At 41.9% G+C, this 25,777-nt stretch overlaps 1 protein-coding gene across 5 annotated transcripts in view; it reads right to left on the reverse strand.

Moving 5' to 3' along the window:
• The window catches only part of USO1 (USO1 vesicle transport factor), a 38,044-nt gene that overhangs the window by 8,069 nt on the left and 4,198 nt on the right, over positions 1-25,777 (reverse strand). The window contains exons 4-18 of one of the 5 annotated variants that reach the window (XM_075501361.1): positions 22,406-22,485; positions 16,466-16,566; positions 14,363-14,465; positions 14,151-14,206; positions 13,400-13,520; positions 11,448-11,626; positions 10,489-10,629; positions 9,564-9,652; positions 8,651-8,805; positions 8,187-8,392; positions 7,304-7,324; positions 3,143-3,253; positions 2,365-2,483; positions 1,788-1,969; positions 692-813 (exon numbers count right to left, since the gene is read on the reverse strand). In XM_075501361.1, coding sequence (XP_075357476.1) covers positions 692-813; positions 1,788-1,969; positions 2,365-2,483; positions 3,143-3,253; positions 7,304-7,324; positions 8,187-8,392; positions 8,651-8,805; positions 9,564-9,652; positions 10,489-10,629; positions 11,448-11,626; positions 13,400-13,520; positions 14,151-14,206; positions 14,363-14,465; positions 16,466-16,566; positions 22,406-22,485 — 1,786 coding nt within the window. Of the gene's footprint in view, positions 1-691; positions 814-1,787; positions 1,970-2,364; positions 2,484-3,142; positions 3,254-7,303; positions 7,325-8,186; positions 8,399-8,650; positions 8,806-9,563; positions 9,653-10,488; positions 10,630-11,447; positions 11,627-13,399; positions 13,521-14,150; positions 14,207-14,362; positions 14,466-16,465; positions 16,567-22,405; positions 22,486-25,777 lie in introns of all 5 variants that reach the window. The other 4 variants (XM_075501360.1, XM_075501363.1, XM_075501364.1 and 1 more) reach the window with 4 other exon arrangements.

The raw sequence follows: 25,777 nt of genomic DNA on the forward strand, positions 1-25,777 counted from the left end.
GTAATTTTTCCTCCATCACACTAAAGGCTGCATGCATTTGGCCCACTTCAAGCGTCTTTAGAGATCATGGTAATTGCAGTCATCACATGTTCAATAAAGCCTTGCTGGCAGTTCAAAAGCGTCCCTTAATTCCACATGTACCACTGCATTCTGTGTCTATTCCAGATCCCTGAACTAAAACCACCTGCTTCAGTTCCCCATCAGCTAGTTAAGTTCATTAGCTTAGCTCCTCTACTTCTCAATCTAAGCTGCAGCAACAAGCGAACTACCGTTGGAAAAATAAATTTTGAGAGTCCAACCACAGCAGGTATACTCAAACTTCACTGACAAACTTCATTTCTTCACTCAGCCACATTTCATCTGTCATCTTTTCAAAGGGAAGAGCACAGAACTAAGAATTACATCTCTTTGCAAAGGGCTGCAAGTCGTTCAGTTACTCATTTGAAAAGAAACACTTAAGCACAGGAAAGAGCAGATGTACCCAGGAAAAGAATTAAACTTAACCAGTATTTTAAACAGTGACATTTCAGTTGAACCAGAACTTGGCTTAAGTGTTTTTAGAAGTGCTTCTGCATTGCTAGATTCCTTGTTACTTGTTTTGGAACATTGGCTATCAAACTGCAGTGCAGTGCCTCCAAAAGCCAGAACAAACAACTTCTGGAAGCACATGTACAGTGTAACTCCCTCTTACCTGCTCTCTGATGACTTTTTTGTAGTGAGTCACAATGTTATCATGCTGTTCCAGTGTCTTCTTGACCTCCTCCTCCTTTTTATCTTCCTCACTGGACTTGTAAATAGCTTTACTTATGACACCTGTCAAAAACAGTTGCTGTCACCTAAAGCCCAGTTCACCTATCTTTTTTGTCCTCAAAACGGTCTCACAGCCTCACCCAGTTTAACTGAATTCATGGCATTAGAAACTCAACCTGCACCTTAAAAAAAGCAACTGCCACAAACAGGTTTAAGAAAACCAGAAACGGCAATTTCTTTATAGCGGGGTTTGCACACTTACTGCTTTACACAGTTTCAGAACAGCAAATGGGTGTTTTGAGTCCTTCCTATCAGAAAAAGTGTTTTACTGGCATTATGGCCCCGCTACCACTGTTGCCAAAGCAGTTGTGCAAGTAAGTGATAGACTTGGGACTACAAGGGCAACATGGAGATGAAATGTGATGGGGCAAAACCATCTTTACTGTTGCTGCTTCAAGGTTTTTTCCTTCTCTAGACTGATTTAATTTGGGCAATAGTAATAAACGGGACATGAGTTAGACGTTAAGGATGATGACAACCTGTCTCTCTTGTGAAGGACAGAAAACACTAAAAGTCCCTATCGTTTTCTAACAAGCCAGGAAATTCAGCATTCGTAATTTTTCTTAATGAATCAGTTAGTAACAGCAAATATCTAGATTGCGTGCTTCCACGAGTCAAGCTTCTATGACCATCGTTATGTGCTCTATACTTTAGTCTTTATGTGAGCACAGGTAAATACACCTCTTGGCCACAGTGTGGTAACTCGCCGCACGCATTAAGAAATGTTCCACCTAAGAATATCAAGTTATCCAGTTAGTACAAGCCCTGAGTATGGGCTTGTACTGGGAGTATTTTTACTAAACACTTGAACTGCAAGCATGGGTATATGATTACTTACAGCTATTACTGTAATGTGCTTTTCAGAATACTCCATTTTAGTATCATCACGCTACTTTTAAGAGGGTTACATTCATCACATCTGGCAGTTCAGTCATCAGTTCCTGACAAAACCTACAGAAATTAGCATAACATCTCACCTTCCAATTCCTTTACAAGCTTGGTAAACTCATGATCAAACATCATGTGGTCTGGGCTAGAAAAACTAGGCTGTGGTTTCTGAGCAGCTCTGGAATAAAGTTCATGTTTGCTGATGAAGCCAAGCTTCTCAATGAAGTTCTCCCTGCCAATCCTTTTCTCAATCAGCTGTTTCAGCTTCTCTCTAAAAGGAAGAGACAAATCCATCACAGTGCTACACTTCAAAGACATTAACCCATCCTTCCCTCAAGGTGGTTTTTGCAGTTACAACTCTGATTATCTGTCTCAAGCCTTAACTGCACCAGATGCTTCACATTCCAGATGCAATTTTTCAGTTGCCACTGGCATCTGTTCTCAGCCCAGGAATACACAGGGTAGGAGAACCAATGCAAAACAGCTACATCTGCTTTGCCTAGCTAGAGGTGGGTCAGTTACTTTGCATCCCGTAAAGGAACACGCACAGAAAACATTCAACCAAATATTCTCGACCGCACCGCCTCAGTTAAAAGCCTCTTGAACCACCATCTGCCATTCACAGAACCTTTCCCTACAGTCCTCTTATTTCTACATCATACTTACTTCCTGTAATTTTCAAGGGAATTGTCATTGTAGTAGATGGAGATGCCAAGCAAAAGTGCACACAGGCCTTGGACGAGCTGCTCCTCTTCTCCAAGGTTTTCAGCTATCTGCCCTGTGAGCTAGAGCTCTTGTTAAGGATATTTGAGATATTTTGTAAGCACAATACATGTAACATACTTCTCCCTGTATAAATTCCCAGTTAAAATTATTTTCACATGTAAAACCAAGCTTTAGGAAGTAGGCTAAGTAGCTGATGAAACCCTTGCAAAACTAGCTCCTATTCTGGAGGACTTGGGTCACCAGTGGTTTCCCTGAATTTCTTTTTCTCAGTAACTGTCTGCTTAACCCAAGAGATTTACTTGTTCCAAAACAGACTTTCAGTTTGGATAAGGTGACAGTTCAGCCTTATGTCCTTCAGTCAGATTTTTTCCTGAAAAGCAAGCACAGAAATAAGCTCCAACAGAAGTGGGAAGCATTCTCCCTACCTCTTGGGTATAAGCCTAAGTCAGACTAAAAACGTCAATGGGCTTGTCGCAATAAAAAAATACACTTTGCTGACTTTCCGCTGTACTTCAATTTACATGCACATCTTACAGACAGATCAGCATACACAGAGCACTGTCAACAAAAGGCTGGTTCTATCTCTTGCCCCAGTGCATTTTCTTTCATGTCATGCGGTGTCCCTGCAAACTGAGCTGGATGAACATTTAACCTGAATGTGAATAATCCAAGTGATTTCTAGGCAAGCGATTCTCCTCTGCAAGCAGGTCAAGGATACAAAAGGTATATTGGCTGGATTGTGAAGGAAGTGGGTGACAGCAATCGAGCAGTTGCTTAGCCAAGTGCAAAGCAACATCAGTAGTCCAACCCTCGTCTGTACTTTGCTTCCCTGAAAAGAATAAAACCCCATATCGTTATCTTTCCACAGTGGAGGACTAAAATACCAAAAAAAGCTGTACTGATTCCGAACTCACCCACTTTCACCTCATCATTTTAAAAATGACAAGTCATGTATTTCAAAATACCCATTCGTTAGTTATACTGAACACAGCTTTAGTGTTTTGATGAAACAAGTATTAAACCATTCATATTTAACTGTTTTCAGAGCAAAACAACAAGCAACACAGATGTGAAATATGACTCAAAGCAAATTAGCACCAATATAAAATCATAACAAATTAGTTCTGCATTTATAATTAATACTAGGGTAACGTGAAGGAACATACACACAACCCCTGTAAAGAAGGAACAATGTGTAAATGAAGTCAGGTGAGGATTGCCTGTAAGACGAGATGCATCACTAAGACTTCCCCTGCTGACTAAAGATTGCCATGTGTTGCTAATGTTATTTTCTAAGTAAAGCAAGGTAATACTGGAGTGGCTTTTGGTTCGGACAATATGCACATTAAGGCAGCAAGAGGAATGCTAACTGCAGTATTTGTTTTTGTTAACTAGGGAAAATTGGTTTTCATGTGCAGATTGACTGTCTTCTCAATTCTGTCCCCCTTGTCTTTGCTGCAGATACTGTGGGCACAGCAGTGTCAAGACAGGCATACGTCTCTTCCAACAGTCAACATTCAGAAGGCAATCAAGAAAAATGTTCCCTGCACAGAAAACTAAACTTCACACAAGCACCTAATAAATTGGGTAAAGTAACTGGAAGCTAAAGTCAAGTCTCAAAGGCAAGATGAGGCATATAGATCTGTCAGGATATCTTCAAAAGGGGGCAAGAAAATACACCGGAACAAGCGGTCACAGGGATCAAGACAGCGGCAAAAGAGAGAAGTATTCATCAACAGCAAAGAAAGAGTCTGTGCTTGAGTTATCTTCACTTGAGACACTGAACTTCCATCTTGCCTCTAGTAACCCCTATGCTTTAGAGCTGAAGGCAGTGTTGTTTTTAACTTAAGCGAAGCATTTAAAAAAAAAAAAAAAGTTAAAAAAAAAAAAAAGAGGGAGCTCCAAGCTCTGAAGAGACCACCTTCAAGGACTTCCTTCTGAGGTGCTGTGATTTGCTGCAGTATATCACCATCACTAAGATGAAAAGATCTCCTTAAAGGAGAACACAGATTACAGATACCGAGACTGCAGCAGCCATCCCTAATACTGCACACATAGGAAAGGGAGCATCTGGCCCTTTTTCATCATGATCATCGTCATTACTTCCAAGACCCAAGCGAACGATGTCGGAACAGCAGAGAACACAGCCATCACCACCGACTGCACAGCACCTGCCTGTTGTGTTTCATGGTGAGTACTACATGCCCTACGAGCAATCATTATTTAGTCTTTGCTAGAGGTTTGCCTGCAGCTTTGTTGTGACCCTGTCGTACTGTTGTATTAACACACAGATGCTCTTCCTTGCTGCTACCCTTCTAGCTGAATGCCGCAACTGGTTTCCACTGACCTAGGCCTCACCACAAGTTGCCTAGTCCCCACCAAGCTCTATTCTCCTCTTGCCCTCTCCTTACCGCTGGACTGGCTCATTTAGCTTTCCTCATCACCACTGTGCATTTCCCTTACCCACCTTGCACTCAGTAATTAGTTCATGACTTGCATGCAACACAACGCTTCCAGATCGCTGCTCGTGAGGTGACATTTATTTCCAAGGCAGTCTAATAACAAGACATGTTTAAGAGATATTCACTAGCATATAGGAGGTTTACCCACAAAGGCAAGACAGGATGCCCAAAGAGCTGTCTCACCACTTTTTATTACCCGCTAGGTAAGGCCAAGAACTGTGTTCACACTCCAGTCTTCAGATGAAGCGTGAATTAAGACACAAGGTGACAAATCATAGGTCTTACAAGCTCACACAGAAAATCACCTGCCACACCACATTGGTGTAGCAAAGTACAATACTATTGTCTTGTCAGGCAGCTTAGCTGAAGAACCTGCTGACCACACAGGCCCTTCTTGCTATACTGAAGCCTCTACACAGGCGATTTTTGCTTCCTCATTGCCATCTCGCAGAACTACGGGGTCACTTAGGTTGAAAGGGACCCTGGAAATCCACATAGGCTGTACACTGCTTTAGCACAAGAGTGCTGTAAAAGCACCAATTCTGCCCAAATGACTTCCAGATTAGGTGCAGTAACAGCCTCATAACATTACCAGCTGTGTAACTTAACCTGCCCCAGAAACCCTTTTGGGGAAACACAACCCTAACGCAGCAGCACTGAAGGAGGGAGTGTCCTTGCATCCGCTGGATGGATGGAGCGTCCACCCTCGACACTTGCAGCGTGCCCCCACCTGCAAGTACCATTATGCAACGCACAGGGAAACTGCCCTCTTTTCCCCCCACTCATTGCTCCTCACACCTCAGACTGCTTCAAAAGTGCCGGGAATACCTTTCCCCAGTCCTTCCACTCTAGAAGGAGAGCTATGCCCCTCCAAATATTCGCCCTTAAAGTCTCTAGCAAACCTGAGAACAGGTCACTTGGCTTGACCAGCTCCACCAAGCTCCTATTTCTACAAATGCCAGACTTTACTACACTTAGGCAGTTTAACTGCTGACAGTTTGCATTTAATCCCCAGTAACCACCACGCAACACTGCTTTCACCCTTCTGGGATAGACAAAAGTTACTTGGAGCAACCAGAATCAGTCCAAGGAAGTTAAAAGTTCAGACCAAATAATTACTGACAAAATGGCTATGACACCCATTCTCTGCACAAAGACATCAGTCATGCCAACTTACTATTTGTCAAAAGATGAGTCACTTCTCCCCTAACGGAACAGAAAAATGGTTGCTTCAAACAGAACAAACAAGCAACACTAGAAGCCCTTTTCCCCTCACTTACATTTACAAACACTGGCTCTTACTGTCCCAACACTGTAAGCCAGTTCATACACACTGGGAATAACCACTGTAACCTACAGCACACTGGCACACCTCATGCTTCTTAAGACAACACTGGTGGAAGTGTCGCTTATCTTGTCAGAAACGCAAAGTTACTTTTGCTGGTGTGACCCAGCCTTTACAGCACCCGTTATCTGCTGGAAGCAGTCACAAACCACATTTATTCTCAAGCACTGCATGCTATTCTGAGGTCAAATTAACATATTCTGCCTCAGGATTTCCACACAGTCCAAAACACCCGCTCTAAAAAAAAAAAAGAAAACAAAAAAACCCAAACCAAAACAGAACCCCAACACAACACACAGCTATTTTCTAGACATACCATGATAACGCCTACTGTGATAGGTGACAGCTCTCCATGGCTGCTGTTCTACAATTCAGGGCCGGTAACAACACAACCCCACCCCTCGGGACAACTGTGATAAATGTGGTAAATAAAGCAGACAATTCCACAGCAGCAACATGTGAAAATTGTTTTTTATGCCACTGATAACCAACTTAGCAGTGCTTTAAGTAACACAGCCTGCAAGTCAGACAACTCACTTCAGGGGTCATTTACTAGTAATGAGATGCCTGCTATTCACAACCAGTAGCTCCAAGGTTAAAACTTCTGCTGGTAAGTAGAAGGTACAAAGTAGCCAGAAGGCAGGTTAAACACAGTTTTTCTTTTAGCAGTCAGGAAATCAGCAGCACTTTCCCACTTCAGATTGTACCAGCTGTTTGCTAGAGGCCAGTCTGAGAACACAGCATTTCTAACAGTTTTAGTTTTTCTTACAAGAAAGCGCAGCATCTGTTAGGTGAACAGATGGTGAATGACTCCGCCCCACTGGAAAGAAAGCACCCGTGCTACCCAAGATCTTTATCCCATAGTTTTGTGGAGCACCCCCAGAGGATCCCCTGGAGACATAGAAAGAGCTTGTTATGCTAGGAAAAAACCCAAACCCAACTGCAACACAAAGCTGTAAGTGGAAACACATCAAAAAGCAGTTAAAGAAAACCTCCCCAGCAAAACCCAAGACAAGAGGAAAAGGCCTGCTTTTGGCAAGAAAATGCCGAAGCTGTGCCAAAAAATACATACCCGTCTGTCGATCTTATCACCCTGCAAGTTACACACATATTACTTCAGAACCTTGAAGTGGAACACATTTCAGAAACAACCCCCCAAAGTCTGACTCCCTTGTATCATTTAAAGCTAAAGAGCCACAGGCAGTTTAACTGACTCAAGTTTACCTTAGACAAAAATACTGGGAAAAGGATAAAAAGGAGTACTGTCTATTTTCAGGTAAAGCAGATAAAACAAGTCACATGAACGAACTCAAAATTCCAGCATTCTGCCATTATTCTCAATTGCAGGAAACTCTACTTGCTGCCAGTTAACTAGCTTCTCATTACTAACTAGCTTCTAATTACTACAACCGTTCGGGGAAACAGCATGCGTAACAGAAGTGAATGTCGCAAGGAAGCACGGGCTAGGAGGCGAAGTTCACTCCCTTGTCATTTGCAAAGCCAGGTGTTAACGTGTTGAACAAGTTCAAAAAAGCTTTTAGCTCTGAACAGCAAAACCGACAACAATCAATACACAAGAGCCTGGCATTTGCAAGGTGTTTCAAGTTAGCAGTTGCAGGTTAAATACTAACCAGGCACTTCTTGAGCAACAAAACACGACTGGGGATCCTGCCAGTTTGCCTTGTCTTTTAAACCAAGTTTAAGGTCTAGATGCTTTAGGAGCCTCTGCCTACAGAGAGTAGACAACATCAAGCAGCAATCACTGATGGAAAAGCAAGATTTGCTGCTTTTCTCCTCCCCCTGAAGCATAGAGTGCTTTAAGCAAAGCTTAAAAACATTCTGCAAAGAGAGAGAATCCTCCTTCTCATTAATGCTAGCACTCATGCTGCACAAGAGCAGCATTCTTCCTGGATACCGGAGTTTTAAACCAAAGCGGGGGGCAGTCGGTGCCGTACCTGCGAGAGGATGTTGGTGCACTGCTGCAGCAGCGACACTGGCGGGTTGCCGATGCTCGTCGCTAGCTGAACTCTCAGGAGCTGTTCTTTCAGAGTGGCATTTTCCTGTAACGCATGGGCCAGGGCCACAGCAGCACACCAGTTTGAGAGAGAGTCCGTGGAAAAGAGGCCCCCACAGAGCAGCTGACCAGCTGAGACAGAGTTACCTGTAGCTACCAGAACGGCCAAGAGGTACAAGTGAGATCAAAACAAGCCACAAAACCGGCAAAATATTTAAGATATCAACACACAGTTAAAACCAAGAAAAATGAAACAAGTGAAGTTTTAGAGAAATCGTAAGCCAAATCATCTGGCTTGTATCGGACACTTAATGGCAGGTAAATAATTCTGCAAAAGACATCAGTTGATATATCAAACGTTTGTGCTAGTTCACAACTCGCTGCAGAGACGTTAGCTTTGCGTACCGTCAATAGTAGATGGCAGAAGCGTTGAAACAATTTCTCCTTGTCCTTTTTGGTTTTTGTATAAAAAGCACTGGAAACAATAGAGAACAGCACAACGTAGCACAAAAGGCTGCCTTTCGTTTACCATGGACATCAGAAGTACTACAATTGCAGGCCTGTTTGGAAAGGAAAGAGAAAAACCGTTAGGACAAAGTTGTGAATCAAGACAACCACAGGTACACAATTTGGAGTGTATTCTCCAGGTAAGGAAAGAGACTTTTTCCTACTCCATCTATTACCATTTCACACATTTGAGTAGAACCTTTGATTTTAATACCAAAGTTTTTCAGTTAGTTAAAACACAAAACAGTAGATTCATTACACGACTGCAATGAGCTAGTGTTCCTCCGCACTATTTCCATTTCCCATTGAGTCCCCTGCTGCTCCCTGCTAGCTTCAACAATACTGTAGGAAGAGGCCTCATAAGGCCACTAGCAGCTTGTAATACAGAATGCTCTTTTTCTACCCTCACCCTCATATTCAAATGTTGAGATTAAGATCTCATTAAGCTAACTCTTGCTGTTCCCCTGTCTGAGTAAATATCAATTACCTGCCTATTTTCCTAGCCTCTAAATCCTTTTGTAGACTGTCCTCTGGCTGACAGTGGCAGCTTGTCCCGATCTAGGAATTTCTCAACTATTGCTCGTTCACTTTTCAGGTACCACATAACAAATAAAATCCGTTCTAGGCCTCATCTCTGTGGAAACGCACCTGACACCTTCATGCTTTATCTAATACACCCAACATGAACTTGAAGCTGTTGCTCTGTATCATAATTCCAAACTCTGAATTTGACCAATCCTTTGGATTAGAGTGCCATTGCCCATACCAATACATCATTACCTAACACAGTTAAACACTTTTCTTCCTCTACCTTGGTGGATTAGAAGGTGCATTTACAGAGGCAAAGTAGTCTTGATTCATCTGGCATCCTCGAATGACCTCTGATACAGTATTAATGGTCTACAGAAAGGGCAGAGATAAAAAATTACATGGTTAGCTAAAAGTGAGCCATAATCTACTACCTAGATCACTCAAAATTATTCAAGATTACCCTGACAGCTCGGTAGAGAAAAACACATACCAAGTCGCAGCATAGAGATTTATTCAATAATACAATTTCAAATGAAATGCAACAACTAATAGCTGTGAAGCATGCTGAGCAAAGGTTAAGGGAGAGAAAGCTCAGACGGCTCTATCGTACCCAGTTACCTCCAACTTCATTTTCTGTGTCAGATCAGTCTTGCTATGACAGCCAGTTAAACTGGACGTTTTAAAGAAATCGAAAGGTGAAACCTTTTAAGAGATAAAAGAATTGGAATGGAGGCCGCCTCAAAGGAACCAGTCTACACTCAATCTAAGTGCATGATTTTGTCAAGGGAAAAAACACCTCATCCTACACCGCTGACAGGGCTTTCTAGAAGCTAGAAGTCCCTCATCATTGGAAGCCTGCCGAGTCAGAACACTCCTAGACTCTCTCAAAAGAGAAAAACAACAACAAAAACACCCACCCCTAAAACAGGGAATAACATGAATCAATTCAGCCACGCTGAAATATGCTGAAATCCAACAGAAAAAATAAGCAAATACAAATACCTTCTGGTTGCAGAATGTAATTTAAAGACTACCTTACATTTATGTTGCCCACAGAGGAAGGTGACATCTCTGGCATCTGAAATACTTTCTTAGCAAATACTACAATTTCAGTTTGTCTCTGCAGCAACCAGTTATATCCCTGTAGACTCCTGCTTTCAGCCATTCAGTTGCCCCCATCCCTACATCTATTGGCTCCGTCTTACTTCTGTCAGGATATCAGCAGGGACTCCAGTTGCCATCAAGATTGTGCAGAGCTGCTGTAACAACCCACAGTGAAACATTGCCTTCTGACAACTGCTGGTAGCACCAGGAGGATTTGTGGGAGACACCAGTACCCGCACAAGCTAGAAAACAAGAAACATTTCCATGTGAAGAGAACCCAAGACCTTCTGAAATGCAAAACAGAAATTTACCCATTTGAAGTTTAGCCACAAAAGAGAATTGCTCCTAAAAATGGAGATAGAAGAGAACAATTAAACAGCACACTACTCGTAACTATCGTAATGAGTTACTCATTATGCTATCTCGTTACTACGTATGGCCATTTAATTTTGAGCTTGGCGAAATGCTCTAAAGTCTTCAAATATCTGACTCCGTTGCAAACATTGCAACAAAGTGATGAGAAGTCAAGCTGTAGCTATTCTGTTATTTGGCTCGCCGTTTCTCAGAAGGGCATTACAGGAAGTGAGAAACTACCTTCATCATTAATGTTCAGCTTCCACACTAAGTGCCACAGAACAGGAAAACCTTATTTCATTTTTCTGGAGGAGCGAGCAGAAGGGAAGATGCCCAACAAAGAACTGTTATGAACCCATAGTGAAGGCAGCTCCTGGAACTCGGTTAATGCACCACAGTGATACATTAATTCATACAGGACGATTCTTTATATAGAACACCCCTAATTATGTATTTAACTCAAATCACTCTTACATCGTAAATTATGTGAAACGAAGTGATGCAATATGCCAGCCATTACAAATTCACAATTCGGCGACAGTATTGTGCTGCAAGCAGTACATCTCATGAATGCTGGTAGCTAATTCTGACCTAAAGACAACACATGGATTTCGCCGTTAACTGTTACATTACACTTCTACTTCATTGCAAGAGAGCTGAAAAAGTCTTGACATCAGTATTTAGGAGTTACACAAAGTGGTTTTACCTGCAGCATTAGGTGAAGATTAGTTACTTTCTGTGCAGACCACCCACAGTTGTCATCTCCAACTTCAAACCAAGGCTTCATACGCTGAATGTATGAACCTTCTTTGAAGAAATTCTGATTGGAATTATTATTCTTCAACAAGTTTTGTAAGAGGAGGAGACAGTCTTCCACTACTATTCCTGGTGAGACAAAAAACCAGAAGATTAATCAAAAGATGACACATGGAAAACTAACTAGCTTCTCCATGCAGTAAGTATGTTCTCAACTGAACAGAGCACACACTTCTGAACTCTTCATTCTTAACAAACAACATGAGATCTGGATCAAGAACTGTGAACCTCATGCATGAAAAAATAATCAAAGGTCACTCTAAATTAAATACACCAACTTTGATCCAGCATATTTCCAAGGAAACCATAATGGTGTTTATTCGACAAGTCTCAAGCAAAAACGTTATTTCCAGAGAATATACAGGTTGTATGAGTCATTTGGGTAGGAATGGGAAGAACTTCAAACAAAGGCTCACAACCACTTTGTGTCTTGAAGTATACCTACTTCAGGGTCAGGCTACACTACTGTCTCTCTGTATCGTAAGCACTAAAATGAAGTTTTTCTTGAACTGCGTCATGATTCAAATGCCGCAGTTCTTACTGGATTCGTTCTCTTTAATCACTGGCTGCACCTTCAACTCATTTCAAAGCTACTTTTTGGGTTATTTTGGCAGAGAAGCAATTCTTAGAAGTAGCCCTTACAATAAGCCAGTTCAAACTCAACTCCTTGGAGTTGCAACACCTTTTGGGTTTTTTATGCTCAGGTTTTATCTGTACTGAAAAAGCACTATATATGCTATTCAACTATGTACTCTGTGAAGAGAAAATACTCAGATAACTGTCCAGAAGACAACACAAATAAAGGCAGCCTGCTTCTGGTACTGCTGGGATGCCTCCAAATCTGGACTCAACAGAAAGGATAAAGACTTACTCCTTGCACTTCTGAAAACACACAGGCCGTGCCAGACGTGGGAGTGGGAGAATAAAGAGCGACCAGCTGTCACATTCCCCGCTTCCCACTGCAGAGCCACAGCTGGTAATCCAGCCCTCGGCAGGGCTGCAGACAGGAGAAACGGGCATGTAGGAGAGGGGAAGCAGAGAACTCTTAGCACTTAGGAATTTACATACCAAGTCTCCTAAAATTATTAGCTGTCTAAAAATAGCAGCTTTGAATCAAAGGTTTGCTTAATCCTTCCATGCCATCATACCTGGAATAATTCAGCTGGGAGAGAAGCATTAACTGCTCCTGCAGCCCACAGAAATGTCACGGAACAGAAACCTGTCTTGTTACTGAAATAGATCCTGTAGCAAACTACAATTGGTAATAAACTCATAATGTGTTGCTAATTAAAAAAAAAAAAAAAAAAAGAGCACCTAAGTGCTGCATCATTTTTGCTCATTTTTTTTAATCTTTCCCCCCCCACACAGGTAAGTGATTTGGCAAGGGGCTGGCCAGAAAACTGCAGTTGTTAGCGAGGCTGAAGAAACTCAGCACACTGTGACTTCCAGCCACTCCAAGCATCCAAGGATCTGGCAGGAGGAATGCAGATGCTTAACTCTGTAAGTGACAAATGCAGCATGCACATATCTGACACCGCCATTCAAAGTATATACGTTCACAGACCTAAGCCAAACAGGAATACACAAACTCATGCACACACACTCAGAGAAACTAACTGATGTTTTAACTAAATATCTCAAGACTAGTTTTCAAAAGATGCTGAAACCCTGCCTACTTGCTCAATCTGGTTTTGCTTGTTTTGTTACGACCAGGCTGTATGTTTTGATCCTTCTACCCACTGACCCGGCTCCAATTACACAACAACGCCAGCCTGTAAACATTGTCACCTAATAGGTTGTGCAGAAGCATAGACTATGAATAAGTCTTAGACTTGTCTGTACCTCCATCACTGTTTCCTTCTTCTGTTATGATATCCAGAAGTCTCTCAAAGGCATTTTCGAAGGCAACAATCTTCTGTATGGCTGCATTACTTTTTGTCAATTGCTGTAACAACAAGACTCCCTTGACAGGTGGGGGAGAGAAGAAATTAAACTTAGTTTTACTAGAACTACACTGGTTTTCACAAGTCACAGCTCTTAGAAGGATGCTAAATAAGCAGCATAATCCTTGGCCAGAATCGCCCGACAGAACCGCACGCCCTGCAGCTCGGCACATCTAACGAAACACACCATGGACACCACGCAGTAGTTCCCTCATGCCTCACCGCACTTCAAAATAGAAGCACAGTACTGTTAAAAAGGATGCTAAGTGAAGAAAGAGGGAACTTGTAAAGCACCTCACCTCTTCTAAGTAATTAGAGCGTTTTGGCATCTGATGACTAAAGAGGAAGAACTGAAGTGAACCTGACGGAAGGCCAAGACAAAGATCAACTAACATATTAGGGAAACCCTACACGAGAGTCAATGTTTGCATTAAATACACAGTAACAGTTTGCCTTTGTTATGTGAATTGTGGCAAGACATCCAGAAGCCACCCAGCTCAACTGAGGAATGAAATATTCCCAATTAGGAACCGCAATGATTTCTTCACGTGCATTCATTTAACTTAATCCAAATTCTGCACAGGTACTAAGCAATTCAACTGACAGTTACTATTTATTAAGAGGATAAAGTGCCTTTGTTCTGTACTTACATCATTTCGTATAACCTCCCTAGAGTCTGCTAGTAAATCCATAAGTCTGGAAACACCTGCAAGAAACACATTAAAAAAAGAGCATAAAAAACATGCAGCTTTGTCATGCTGGAGGTCTATAAAACACCTTGCTTGAGACTCCTCTAGCCTTCTGCCATGACGTTTGCTAGGCTTCCAGCTTCAAGTTTACAGCAATAAACTCACCCACTTACCCATAGGGCTGACAAGAATTATCTGCTGCACTTGAGGTCCTTGCTGCTTTAAAAGAGATGTAAGTAGTTTCACTCCAGGCCAACGAACATGGAAATCAAATTCCTGAAAAGATGGAGAGGAATGCATTAAGTAATAAAATCCTCACTATTCAACTTTCTCTTCTAGACACTAGTTATGAACAGACACCAAACGGATAAGGAATTTCATCTCCTGTCAATTTCTTTTTTCGTCCATTCTATTACAGCACATAGCCAGCAAGTCAAAGCACTATCCTATTCCGTGGTTCTTTCTCTTTTATTATCAGCAACATGAACTCCCAGCAGTTCCTTTTGTCCCTCTCCTCTGGGGTAGCTTTCCTAGCTATTTCTTCTTTCTAGAAACCAGTCAGTCCAATCCTCCAGGGATCAGCCCGTATTACGCAGAAATCCAAGAGGGAAAGAAAAGAAAGCCCTTTGGTATCTTCTTCCTATTCCCAAACAGTAACAGCAGCTTCTCTGTTAAAATAGGGTCTTGTCAGCAAGAGCGAGCTCAAGAACTAATGAGTCCATGGACAGACTTGACCAGCCACAACAAACCTTTGGGCTTCCCAGGTCAGCTCAAACTCATTTGACAGCTGGTGACTGGACCCATATCTCAACTGAGTCACCTCACAGAGCTTTCTGTACTTCTAATCCTGCTGGTTTTAAAGCCTCACCTTGAACAAAGCCAGTAGAACACCAATTTGGACAAGCAGTCTTATTTTAACCCTGTTCCTAGTTACAAGTGAAAAGTGAGTGTGTGTCGTCCTTTCTTCGGCACCCCACCTACCCTGGGCACCAGCCAAGATCAGCATCTCCACTCACTGCAGAAGAGAGGCAGTAGCTAAACAATTTTCTAACCGTCTCGCCAAACAGGCTAGACGGTTTATAAAGCTTTTTCTAAAACTGACTCTTGTACAGGACAAACCCTGAATGGCATGATATCGCTAGGAAAGCGGACACTGAACTAAGGCATCTGCAGAGAAAAAGAACAGATAACTTAGAAAACACGCTGCAAGCTCCCAGCTCTGCACAACGCTATAGGCATTTTTATTAAACGACACTTCGGTGTGCAATTGCACACCAAGCTAGTTTCCACAGTCACAGAGCTCCACCTATAGGTTTCACCTATCTTTAGGACAGATGCTTGCTGTTTTGAACTTGCAGGTGTCCGATTTGGATCAATAAAATCAACAGAACCCTGCTGCGGAGTAAGGCCCTAGTCTAACTTGCAACAGATACATCAATCAAGTATAGCCTGGATTTTCCTAAAATACGTATTGCATTTATGCATCTCAGGAGTTTATTTATAAGCCAGCCTTTCACATTCACGAAACAGTTTTATAGGACTGTCAGCCACAAACAGAAGTTTCAGAAAGACAATTTTACTAACTTACTAACTGTAGTCTACAGAACTGTGCTCCGGATTTGCCTTTCCATCTACTGAGGCCGAAATTTGCCACTCCGGGATTAAGCCTCAGATATAATGACAAATGTTTAATACTGCTGAAAGCATGACATAAATTCCCTATGGGAAGAGTAGAACATGATCTTTTTAGAAGAGGGAAGGGAAGAGGTTTCCTGTTGCTCTTTTTCTCTCAAGCACAATTATATTCTTAATTCGGAAACAACATTTTTAACAGTCGAGAATAAAGAGGCAGTCCTTGAGGATAAAACCATTGGAAAATGAGTTGAAAGCATCATGCTGATGGAAAGCAGTCACCCTTTCTACTTGAACTGCATCTCAACAGGCATTACTATCCCATTACCATTTAATGGTCATCTGAAAAGTTACCCTTGCTCGAGTGACAACAGTTGCTGTTTGTGGAGCAATAATTTTTCTTGTTTCTAATCAAATATCTAAAACCCTCTCAATGTTACCCTGCTTTAAAAGCTGCACTAATGGCGTTCATCCAGGCCATAGTCTTCACTCACCTCCAACCCCACGTTCACTATGTCTAAGAACACCTCACATCTGACATGGGCTTCACTAGAAAGACAAAAACATAGCTTTATCCATTACAATAACCTCCCTCTACAGCACTACATCTCTCTCAGTTTTCCAAGTATGATACTTTTACTCACCTCCACAAGAGTCAACAAGAGCGTGACATTTTCTTGCTGTTTAATGAAAATCTCCGTGAACTGACTTCCCAAATCATCAACTTGTTTTGGTAAGTTTTCTTCTGTAATAGTAAAAACCAACGTATTACAACACATGACTGGAAGAACTTCAGGTAGTTGTGATTTTTATTCTTACTAAAATAGGGCCATGGGTGGCAAAAAGGTTTAGAGTCACTGCTATGATGTTAATTGAATTATTTTCCAAACAAACACTGACACAAGCTTTGCACAAAAGAGGAAAACTACATTATTCTAAACATAGCTTTTATTGAGAGGTATTTTGTTTTAAAAACAGGGGGGGACTAAGAATCTACTAAACAAACTCATTTCAGCATTAAAAAAATACTATTTCCATTGATCATACCCAACCAGATTCACCGTTCTCACCCCCGCAGTTGCCTGTTACAGATATAACCAAGCACACTCTTAAGTGAGCAGACAATTGAGAGAGAAAAAGAGAACCCTCCCAGCAGAGGAGGGGCAGAAAGCCTCAAAGTGGCTGTGTTCACATGCAGCTGGACTGATCCAGCAGAGAAGTTCCTCATAAGGACCATTCACTAATGCGTAAAAGCAAAGTACATTTCATACCAAGAGACTTGAAGCGAGCAGTGGGGAATATAAACCATCTAAAGCTAAATGGCTCAAACACCTCATTTATTGATTTTGGTTTAGCAATGTAAAAGACCTAAAAATCAGGAAAGGAGAGTAAGTTTGAAACAGATGAGCATCAAAACCTCTGTCTTGGAATCGGAATTAATTTCACAAGGGAAATGAAGTGCCATCCTGTTATTTACTCTTCTGTTGTGTGGCATTGCAGTAGCACATCAATTTCATCTTACACAATTATTTCATGCATCATTGTTGCACAAACAAAAAACAAATGCAAAAGTATTCCACAACAAATTAAAAGAGATCATGCAAACAGCATCTGCACCGCTGCTGTTTTTCTAGGCTGAGTGACAATTTACAAAGCTATTTCACAAAGCAATCGTACGTAGGTACTACGGGTTGGCATAGTTAAGGAATTTCAGTTGAAAATTTGAGGAAGGGCAATTCTAATTCGAAGGGAGTTTTTTATTATACTTTCATTTTGGACAGGAAGAGAAGACATTTCATTCAAGTCCCGTACAGTTTCTGAGCCACCAGCTTTCCAACTGCTTAGCGCTAGTTCAAATCCAGTCCCACTCAACAGGAGCAGGAATTCAGTTGTACAAGACACCAAGGGCCACCCCATATGAAATGAGTCTCTCGCTGAGTTTAAAACACAGGTGGGTTCTTTGCTTGGTTGTGTGTACACAAGGCTCCTCACAACAGCACAGAAAGCCAGTGAACATCAATTAACTGCCAGGGGAGCACCCAGGGGACATCCACTCCTCTCCAGCTCCAGCCAAGCACCCTTCCCCCTACAAAGCTTCCTCTCCCCACACATCCCCTAAACAACTTCCAGCTTTGCTACCTTCTCTTTCCATAACCGCCAAACCCCTCCTGTCCCACAGAGCATGCTGCCACCTGCCCAGGTTCTGTCCTGTGGTTTAGGCAGTTCAGACAGCCCAACGCTTTATTGAAGAGCCGTAGCAAAAGCACTGCTGCTCATCTTCCAAATCAGGTCGCCCTACAAATCACACAGTTGTACATTTAGCACTGCAGCACCGTCCCATGCCAGCTGATGAAACCACAGGCACAGGAACAGCTTGAAGCATCAAGCACAGAAAATATGTGGTAAAGCCACTGCATTTCTGACCAAATCCGAAGGTCTGATTTGGTTAAGTGAAGGCAAAACAAGGATTTTTCCTCCTGTTTAAACTGCAGGATTTACAGCCTTATCAAGGACTTAGTAACCAACCATTAACAACTGAGCAGCTATAAAAAAAGGTCAAAGACCACACACAATCTTCAAACTCTGTACCGTGTTAGGGGTATAGCAAAACAGAGAAATCCAAGGACTCCACCACAAAAATTTGGTGCCAAGAAACCAATTTTAATTCAACCAACCCAATTCAAATTGTTGGCGATGGTGATTCACTGCAAGGTATCAGTTTATAAGATCTAATTTTTAAGGATTTCCAATAGACGGAAGAGGTTTTTGTTTGGCCTTTCCAACATCAGAGAATAGCTGATCATTTCTCTAATGTAGTATAGCTATACTTCTCCCTTGAAGCAGGCTTATCGGTAGGTAGCTTACAAGAGGGAGAGAGAAGCAGCACCAGTCTGCTGTAAATTTTTAGCTGCAGAAACTACGTAACACTAACAAAAAATGCCAAAAGGGAGGACAGACTGCGTGCAAAAATAACTCTAGCCCGGGCGTGTAGCATCTAGCAGAACACAAGTCCGATAGTGACCTCTCTGAAGCTGAGGGGCTTATCAAGTCTGGCTCACTACTGGTTTACGTGAATAAACAACAGAAAAAAACAGGTAAGCCAACTCCACACAAGTTCAGTTGCTGCACTTGCTACTGTAGAATAAGAGGCAACTCAGCTGAGAGTCATACACAGATTGCACACGCTGTAGCTTGCTGCAAACCAAGGCAAGCCCATAGACGTAAACTTTTTTTCTTTTAAATAGACCATTAATCAAAATATTTCACTCTGAATTTTCCATGAGCTGTGACTGAAAATCTTGTCCTCTACCCAAACTCGGCTACAAATAGCAAGTGTTTGAACTATGGATTCCTCCTAATCCCAGCTCCTGTCCTTGCACAAGTTTCGGGTGCTAAGATAAAACCTGAGCAGTATACACAACTTAGCTTCTTACAAGTTTGCTGTAGCTGTTATTTATTCCAAAAGCTTGACTCTAAGTTCAGGATGCTTAGGATTCTTCTATGAAAGGGCCAAATTAAAGTTGTCTCCCCGCCCACCCCAACTCTTGCTTTTTCCTATCAGTATTTCTTCTACTAAATTTAAAAAGAGAGAGGAGCCGGACCGAAAGAAACAGGCAAAGTGAAACTGCATCTTCTACTTATGTGGATACACCACAGATCTTGCAACCAGACTTCTAGCCATAATCGCTCTTTAAATCTACACATTCACAGGGCTCAAATAAAGAGAACGACTTCCATCTATTAAGATTAGCTCTCAGTGATTCACTAACAAGCAGCACTGCAAACTAGAATTTAATCTTAAAATAAACAGATAAAGTGCATTTTGATAAAACTAGTTTAAAAAAGGAGAACATACAAAGTGTTAGTGGTAGCTTATGGTAGAAGCGAACACTGTATTTTAACATGCATTGCTTAAAAAGAGACACTGTGAAGGATGCTTACGTGCAGCGCATGCATTTGTGTCCAACTTCAGAGCTTCTTGAAAACAGAAACTCTGTTCACAAACTTTTGCCCATTAAAATCCTACCAGTTCTGAAGCTGCATACTTTCATGACATCCTAAACAAGAACTTACCATTATTACAATCTCTGGAGATCTGCTGGCATTCAACATGCCCAACTCGCATGAGAAATAAAATTGGGAAGACACTTCAGCTCCAAATACGAGGAGCAGAACGCAAAAAGCTTGCACTAAGCGCCAATGCAAGTCTTTACAGTGTCCTTTTTAAACGGCAGTGAGTGTTATGGGTGTGAGTAGCAACTAGGCCTAAAACAAAGTGCCGTATTTATATAAGTAAAGGTTCTTTTACCTTCAGAATCATCTGTCAATGCAGATAAAAGAAAAAGAAACAAGAGAAAGGTTTACAAGTTGAACAGCTTTCCAAACAGCACAACCAATAGCAGCATAAGCTCAGATTTTCAAAGCAGCCATCCTAGCTTTCTACAGCAGCAACTACTACTTCAGGTAGTTCTTGTGAAGTGGCCAAACTCAACAACCCTGTACTCTTATGAGACTGGTGATGCACCATATCGCACATACATAACTCAAGTTTGTCAATTCTTTGCTCCTCGTAAGAGACTGCCAATAAAACTCCTGTCAAAAGTCCATAGTCAAGGCCACTACCGTGAATATTGATTCACCAGCGCTGTAGAACTCTGATCTCGTTCAAAACCTCTTTCATCAAGATCAGGCAACTGGATGAACAAGGAAAAGGACAAGCAAGCAAAGTGACAATTTGAGAGATGGTTAAGAACAACGTATCACAGAAGGATTTCAGCTTGCAAGTCTCTTGCAGCTACGTAAGACAAGACAGTTCATTGTAGAAGGCACTATGAAAGGACACTGCACAACTTAATGCCAACATACTGGCAGAAATTCATTCATACTGGAGAACCCTCACCTACTTTCCATAAGGTTATTTATCACTTAAGGAGCCTTCGAAGAAATATCTTGGGGTAAATACTGCAGACAAGAGACTTCAACTCAGACAGCAGTACCATCTCACATTCTGCCCATTCACAGGAACATTCTCACTCCACTACATGTAATGGAAACTGAAAAATGAGATACAAGCACTGTCAAGGACTAGAAAGACTCCTGAGGTCCATGGCAAACGCAGGATGTTATGAACCCACAGATATTCAGTCATCTTAAAGGTAGCCTTCTGCTCACACTGTATTCATGCTTGCCGAAGGAGTCTGATTTTTTTTTTTTTGGGACACGCTGGTATGATGGATTTTCATGTTCATTCACCCAAAAGCAGCATGGACATCCTACAATCCTTTTTATTGGTTGTTGATGTTTTCCTCTTAAAACCTTGGAAAGCAAGTCTGCGGCCATTTGGCTTAGGTTACTAGCTTAAACAGTGCTCAAGCCAAGACCTGATTTGCAAATACGAACAGAAGTGGTTTTCCAAATAACACCTGCAACAAGGCACAAGTGAAATGTCAGAAAGATCAACTGAATCCTGCAGTTGGCTCTACTACACAACCTGCTTCAGCTAAACAGCTAGTGACCTTTCTGGCAGTCACCACTTGGCAGTTGCCTGCGTGACTGCAAGGAGCACCTGGTCTCCATTCTCCCCAGCCATGGTGAGGAGAGCAAGGGCACAGAGGCTCAGCATCTGACAGGCATCACGCTCTGACTGAGCCTCCTCCCAAGCTAGCACTTGCACAGCCCTCAGCCAGATCCCATCCCCGTTCTCTAAATACGTCCTTGATGCTAAAAACAGGGAAACTTGGACTGTCCTGCCCTCCGCACCATTCACCCTTCCAGAGCCCGAAATGGTTATCATCCACAGCTGGTTTACTTGTCAGAAGCATCTGGCTCTTCTTCAGCCTGGGCACTCACGGCTCCTATTCATGCAATTAGTTTTAAGAACATTCTTCTTGCCCAAGCCTAATTTGGGTTACTGCTGTCATTTTCTTCAGCATACTGATGTTTCTGTGAAATATGGGGTTATTTTTAAGAGCTGCAACCATTTCACTGACCTTTGAGACCAGTTTTGATGGCCTATCAAGAAAGGCCTTCGAAAATAAAATAAAGGCAGGAGGGGCAGGGAGTTTGACAGCCTAGCTGTAGAGCGTCTACTTCTACATCCAACCATCTGGGGAAGGACAGGCAGAGTCTCTTTCTAAAATGCCACAGCAGGGCTGGAAAAGAAGGTTTTCACACTTACATATAGCCACCTTATCATAGGTACCTGTGACTTCATTTCTCAATATCCTTGTTAAATCATCAGATAGTAGTGTCCCATTTGACAGTAACAGCCAGAACTGTCCTTTCCCAATAGCAAAGAATGACTTGATTCTTTATTCACAAACTAGAAAAAACAATGAATTATCCCATTCCAACCTGGCTGCTGTTCACAGAACATAGTTTTTAAAACTAATAAGCAAGAGATCCGGTATTACTTTAATGCAAACTGCATACAACGAGGTTTTTAGCATTGTCGTAACAGCTACACAATAACAAAGCAAGTCTCAGCGTTAGTAAATCACAGAGCATTAGGGTTTATAATTTGAACAAAACCACCAAGGAAAGCACCCCCACAGTTAATACAACTATTACTACCAAGCGCTTACCTTGCTCCTCCTCTTCTAGGTCATTCGATATTACATTGTAGAGAGTGTCCAAGGCATAGCCAATTATTTCAGAATCTGAACTGCAAATGAAAGAACCACTTGTCTTTAATGACTTATTTCCAACTACTCTTACAACATTGTTTTTCTGCACAGGCAGTTCCCTTTGCAGCATTAGATCAAGTGAGAAGGGCTGATGTTGACAGACATTTTGTAATACCGTGTAACCATGAACTATCCCGTCGCTGAATGGAGCCAAACTCCTTTTCCCAGTTCCATTCCCTCAGGTGGCCCCATCCAGAAAGTCTGGTGACACAAGATGACCACAGGAAGTTGCACTGTAAGCACATCTTCCATTTCCTGAGTCACTCCTTCCAACCTGCTCCTCAAGTATACCAGGAGAAATCTCCGCGAGGGATTTGGACCCCTTCCCAGAAAGTCACTCAAGGAAGCTGCAGACAAGCTTCAGCACCATCCCAGGAAAGACCCTCCCCACTACCCCGTCAACCAGAACCAGGGACCAAAAGCTTGCGCTACACGTGAATGCAATGACAACAGCTGTGGATTCTCCCAAACAGGCCAGCTTCTGTGCTACCCACTCGGACTACACCCAGTTATTAAGGGTTTTTGAACTCCAAGCATCTCCAGGAAGCTGCTGGGCAGCCAGTCTAACCTCAAAGCATTAGTTCACCTGCTTACACCAAGACTCTTCTCTTAATAAGCCCTGCTTTAAGAGGGACCTGTTTCTTCTGCGTTACAGAGACTGAACAATCCGTAAACCCTACGCAACAACAAGGACACAGTGCAAGAGTTGGGAGGGGGAATGTAACCATTTTTGCTGCTTGCTTTGTTGCTCATAAACCAGCAAAGTATGAAAGCACAGCTGGTCAAAAAGCACAGGAAAAATAAAACCTAACATCACAAAGGAAGGCACCTCAGAGCGCAGGAGGACACACCTCTCAGCTATTTTCATGTCTTGCCCAAGCATCAGAAGAGCACACTGTCAAAACAAGACCTCTCATTCAAACTTTTAAGCATTTGCTTTCACTGATCTCTAGGGCATACAAAGTAAGGCCTCCACACCAAAGATAAATTAGCATTTTAAGAAGCTACTAGGCCGGTTCAGAGCAGAGGCTTAAAAAACAACCTAACCAGCAATCTTAAAAGCCAAGTCTTAAATGAGGCCAGCTCTCTCTGTCAGACCGCTAATTAAAGATGACAGACCTATAGCAGTTGTTGCAACCAAGAAAACTAGAGATGCCTCAAGGTGATCCACCAGCTTTGAGAAGACAGAATAGAGTAATCCATACTACATTTCTTGTATCGCTACAGCAAGGGCTTTAGCGAGCTGTCAAAGTGACACCTCACCTCCCTTTCTACAACTCTCACACTAAATCAAAAGCTAGAAATAATGGGCTATCAGTGTAGTTTGTTCTTTCACATTGGGTTCTCAATTGAATCCTTGTCCTGCTGATGTCCTCCCAGGACACATACGTTTTTGCTCAGTGTGTCATTCAACTCCTACCACCTGCTTTTAAGCTGGGCTGTAATGGAAACAAAAGGGGAAAAAATTATCTCATCCTCTGCCAAACTGTTAGTCAACGCAAGTCAAGGAAGCTTTTAGTCCATGTAAACAGTCTCATCCAGCAGGTACGCTCGGAGTTCCAGCCTGCTTACATTTTCCCTTTATTGTAATTTTACTTCTTCAACACAACACTACAAAGCCCATGGTTTCCTTTTCATGTAACTGAAACAATTCCATGTCTGAAAAACACATAGAAATTATTTCCTGAAGACTTAAAAAAAATAAATAAATAAATACAAAAAGCCCACACACACAAAACCACAAAAAAACAACCCCAACAAGCTGCAGCCTTGCTTTTCCTTTCCCTTGTTAGGAAAATCACAGCAGTTACAAAAGAATAAGCAAATTTTATGTAGATGTGGTAAAAACAGGCCTTGTTTCTCTTATCAAAAGAGGAAGACATCAGAAAATGAGGACAGCAGCATCCTATCTTGGCTGTTCACTGCCTTGCTACCATCTGCTATTCACCACATACAACATTTCACTGATTATTCTGTGCAGCTTTTGCTCTGTAGTGAAAAATCAGTCAAGAAATAGACTTCCAGTCTCTCATGCATCCATAAAAGATGCAGCCTTTATGCAATGCAACAGTCCAGCACAAGCCACCTCAGGCATCTTCCCTCTGCTAGTTGTGCTTTTATGTGGCACTCGACCAAGATGTCAGTGCAGCGCTCCCCGAGTTCACAAACAATAGCAGAGGAGAATCGTATGGAAGTGAAGGCACCCATATATTGTCCTGTCCAGGCAGGGTGCCTCAAAAATGCTTTTACCTTTCCTTCTAAAATGACGGCATTTCACTGTCAGAATAGAGACAAGCATCATCTATACCGTCAAGAAAAGCATGGAAAAGCAGAGTGTTTCTATCATGTCATCAATCACAGCATGCCCGGGAAGGAGGGCATTTTGTTACCCCTAAAAACTCAAGTCATGGAAAAGCTATCAAAGGGGTAAGGACATTTATATTGCCTCTTACAGAAGTTTTAATGAGAAGCATAGTACAATTCAAAAATACAGAACTAATAGCACATAAGTAACTGAGGTTTGTGCCTTAAGAAAAAAAAAAAAGCAGTCTTTCTCTTAGGTTCATATTAGGTTTCAAACTATTAAAATTGTCACACTGACATTTAAAAACCTTGTTATGTCAGTAGAACCAAAGCAGTTAAAGATCTAGTTGACTTCTTGTTCTGGTGCCTTCTCCCACACAAACAGTTAAGCGGTACTGGCCTGTTTGACAGTCAATGCCAATTTTTTTTCAAAATAATCCCTGGTGGGATGTGGCAACATCTAGACAGCAAGTCAGAAAAAGTCCTCTAGTAGATCACAGTTCCTACTTCATATTACAAAATAAACGTATGGCATAAGAACGCTCTGTGTATAAGAGTCTGGAACACTTAAAGCCTGACTCAGGAGTGTTATCAGGCTCCAGGATGGCTGATGCGCACAGCTGAAAAACTAGTGCAAGAAGTCAGTTTTCTATAGAACAAGTTTTAAATACTCAGGCAGGAGATAGAGCCTAAGGCTGTCTACAAGTAAAACGTGTAACAAGTGGAATGACATGTTCATTTAGGAGACAGAAGTGGTGTATTTCTGTTCCAAGATAAAGGCTGTAAATAAATTGAAGCAACATTTTAAGATGTGAGGACAGAGCACAAGAAGCACTCACCATGTCAGCACAGCCATGCAAACCATACTAAAGTTAGATGAAGCTATAAATGCCTCTCACCTCGTACTGACAACTTCAGAATTAAGAAAGCATCGGCATGCCTTGTAACGCAAAGAGCTAAAGAAAA

The sequence above is a fragment of the Mycteria americana genome, chromosome 4 (assembly GCF_035582795.1).
Source record: "Mycteria americana isolate JAX WOST 10 ecotype Jacksonville Zoo and Gardens chromosome 4, USCA_MyAme_1.0, whole genome shotgun sequence".
NCBI lineage: Eukaryota > Metazoa > Chordata > Aves > Ciconiiformes > Ciconiidae > Mycteria > Mycteria americana.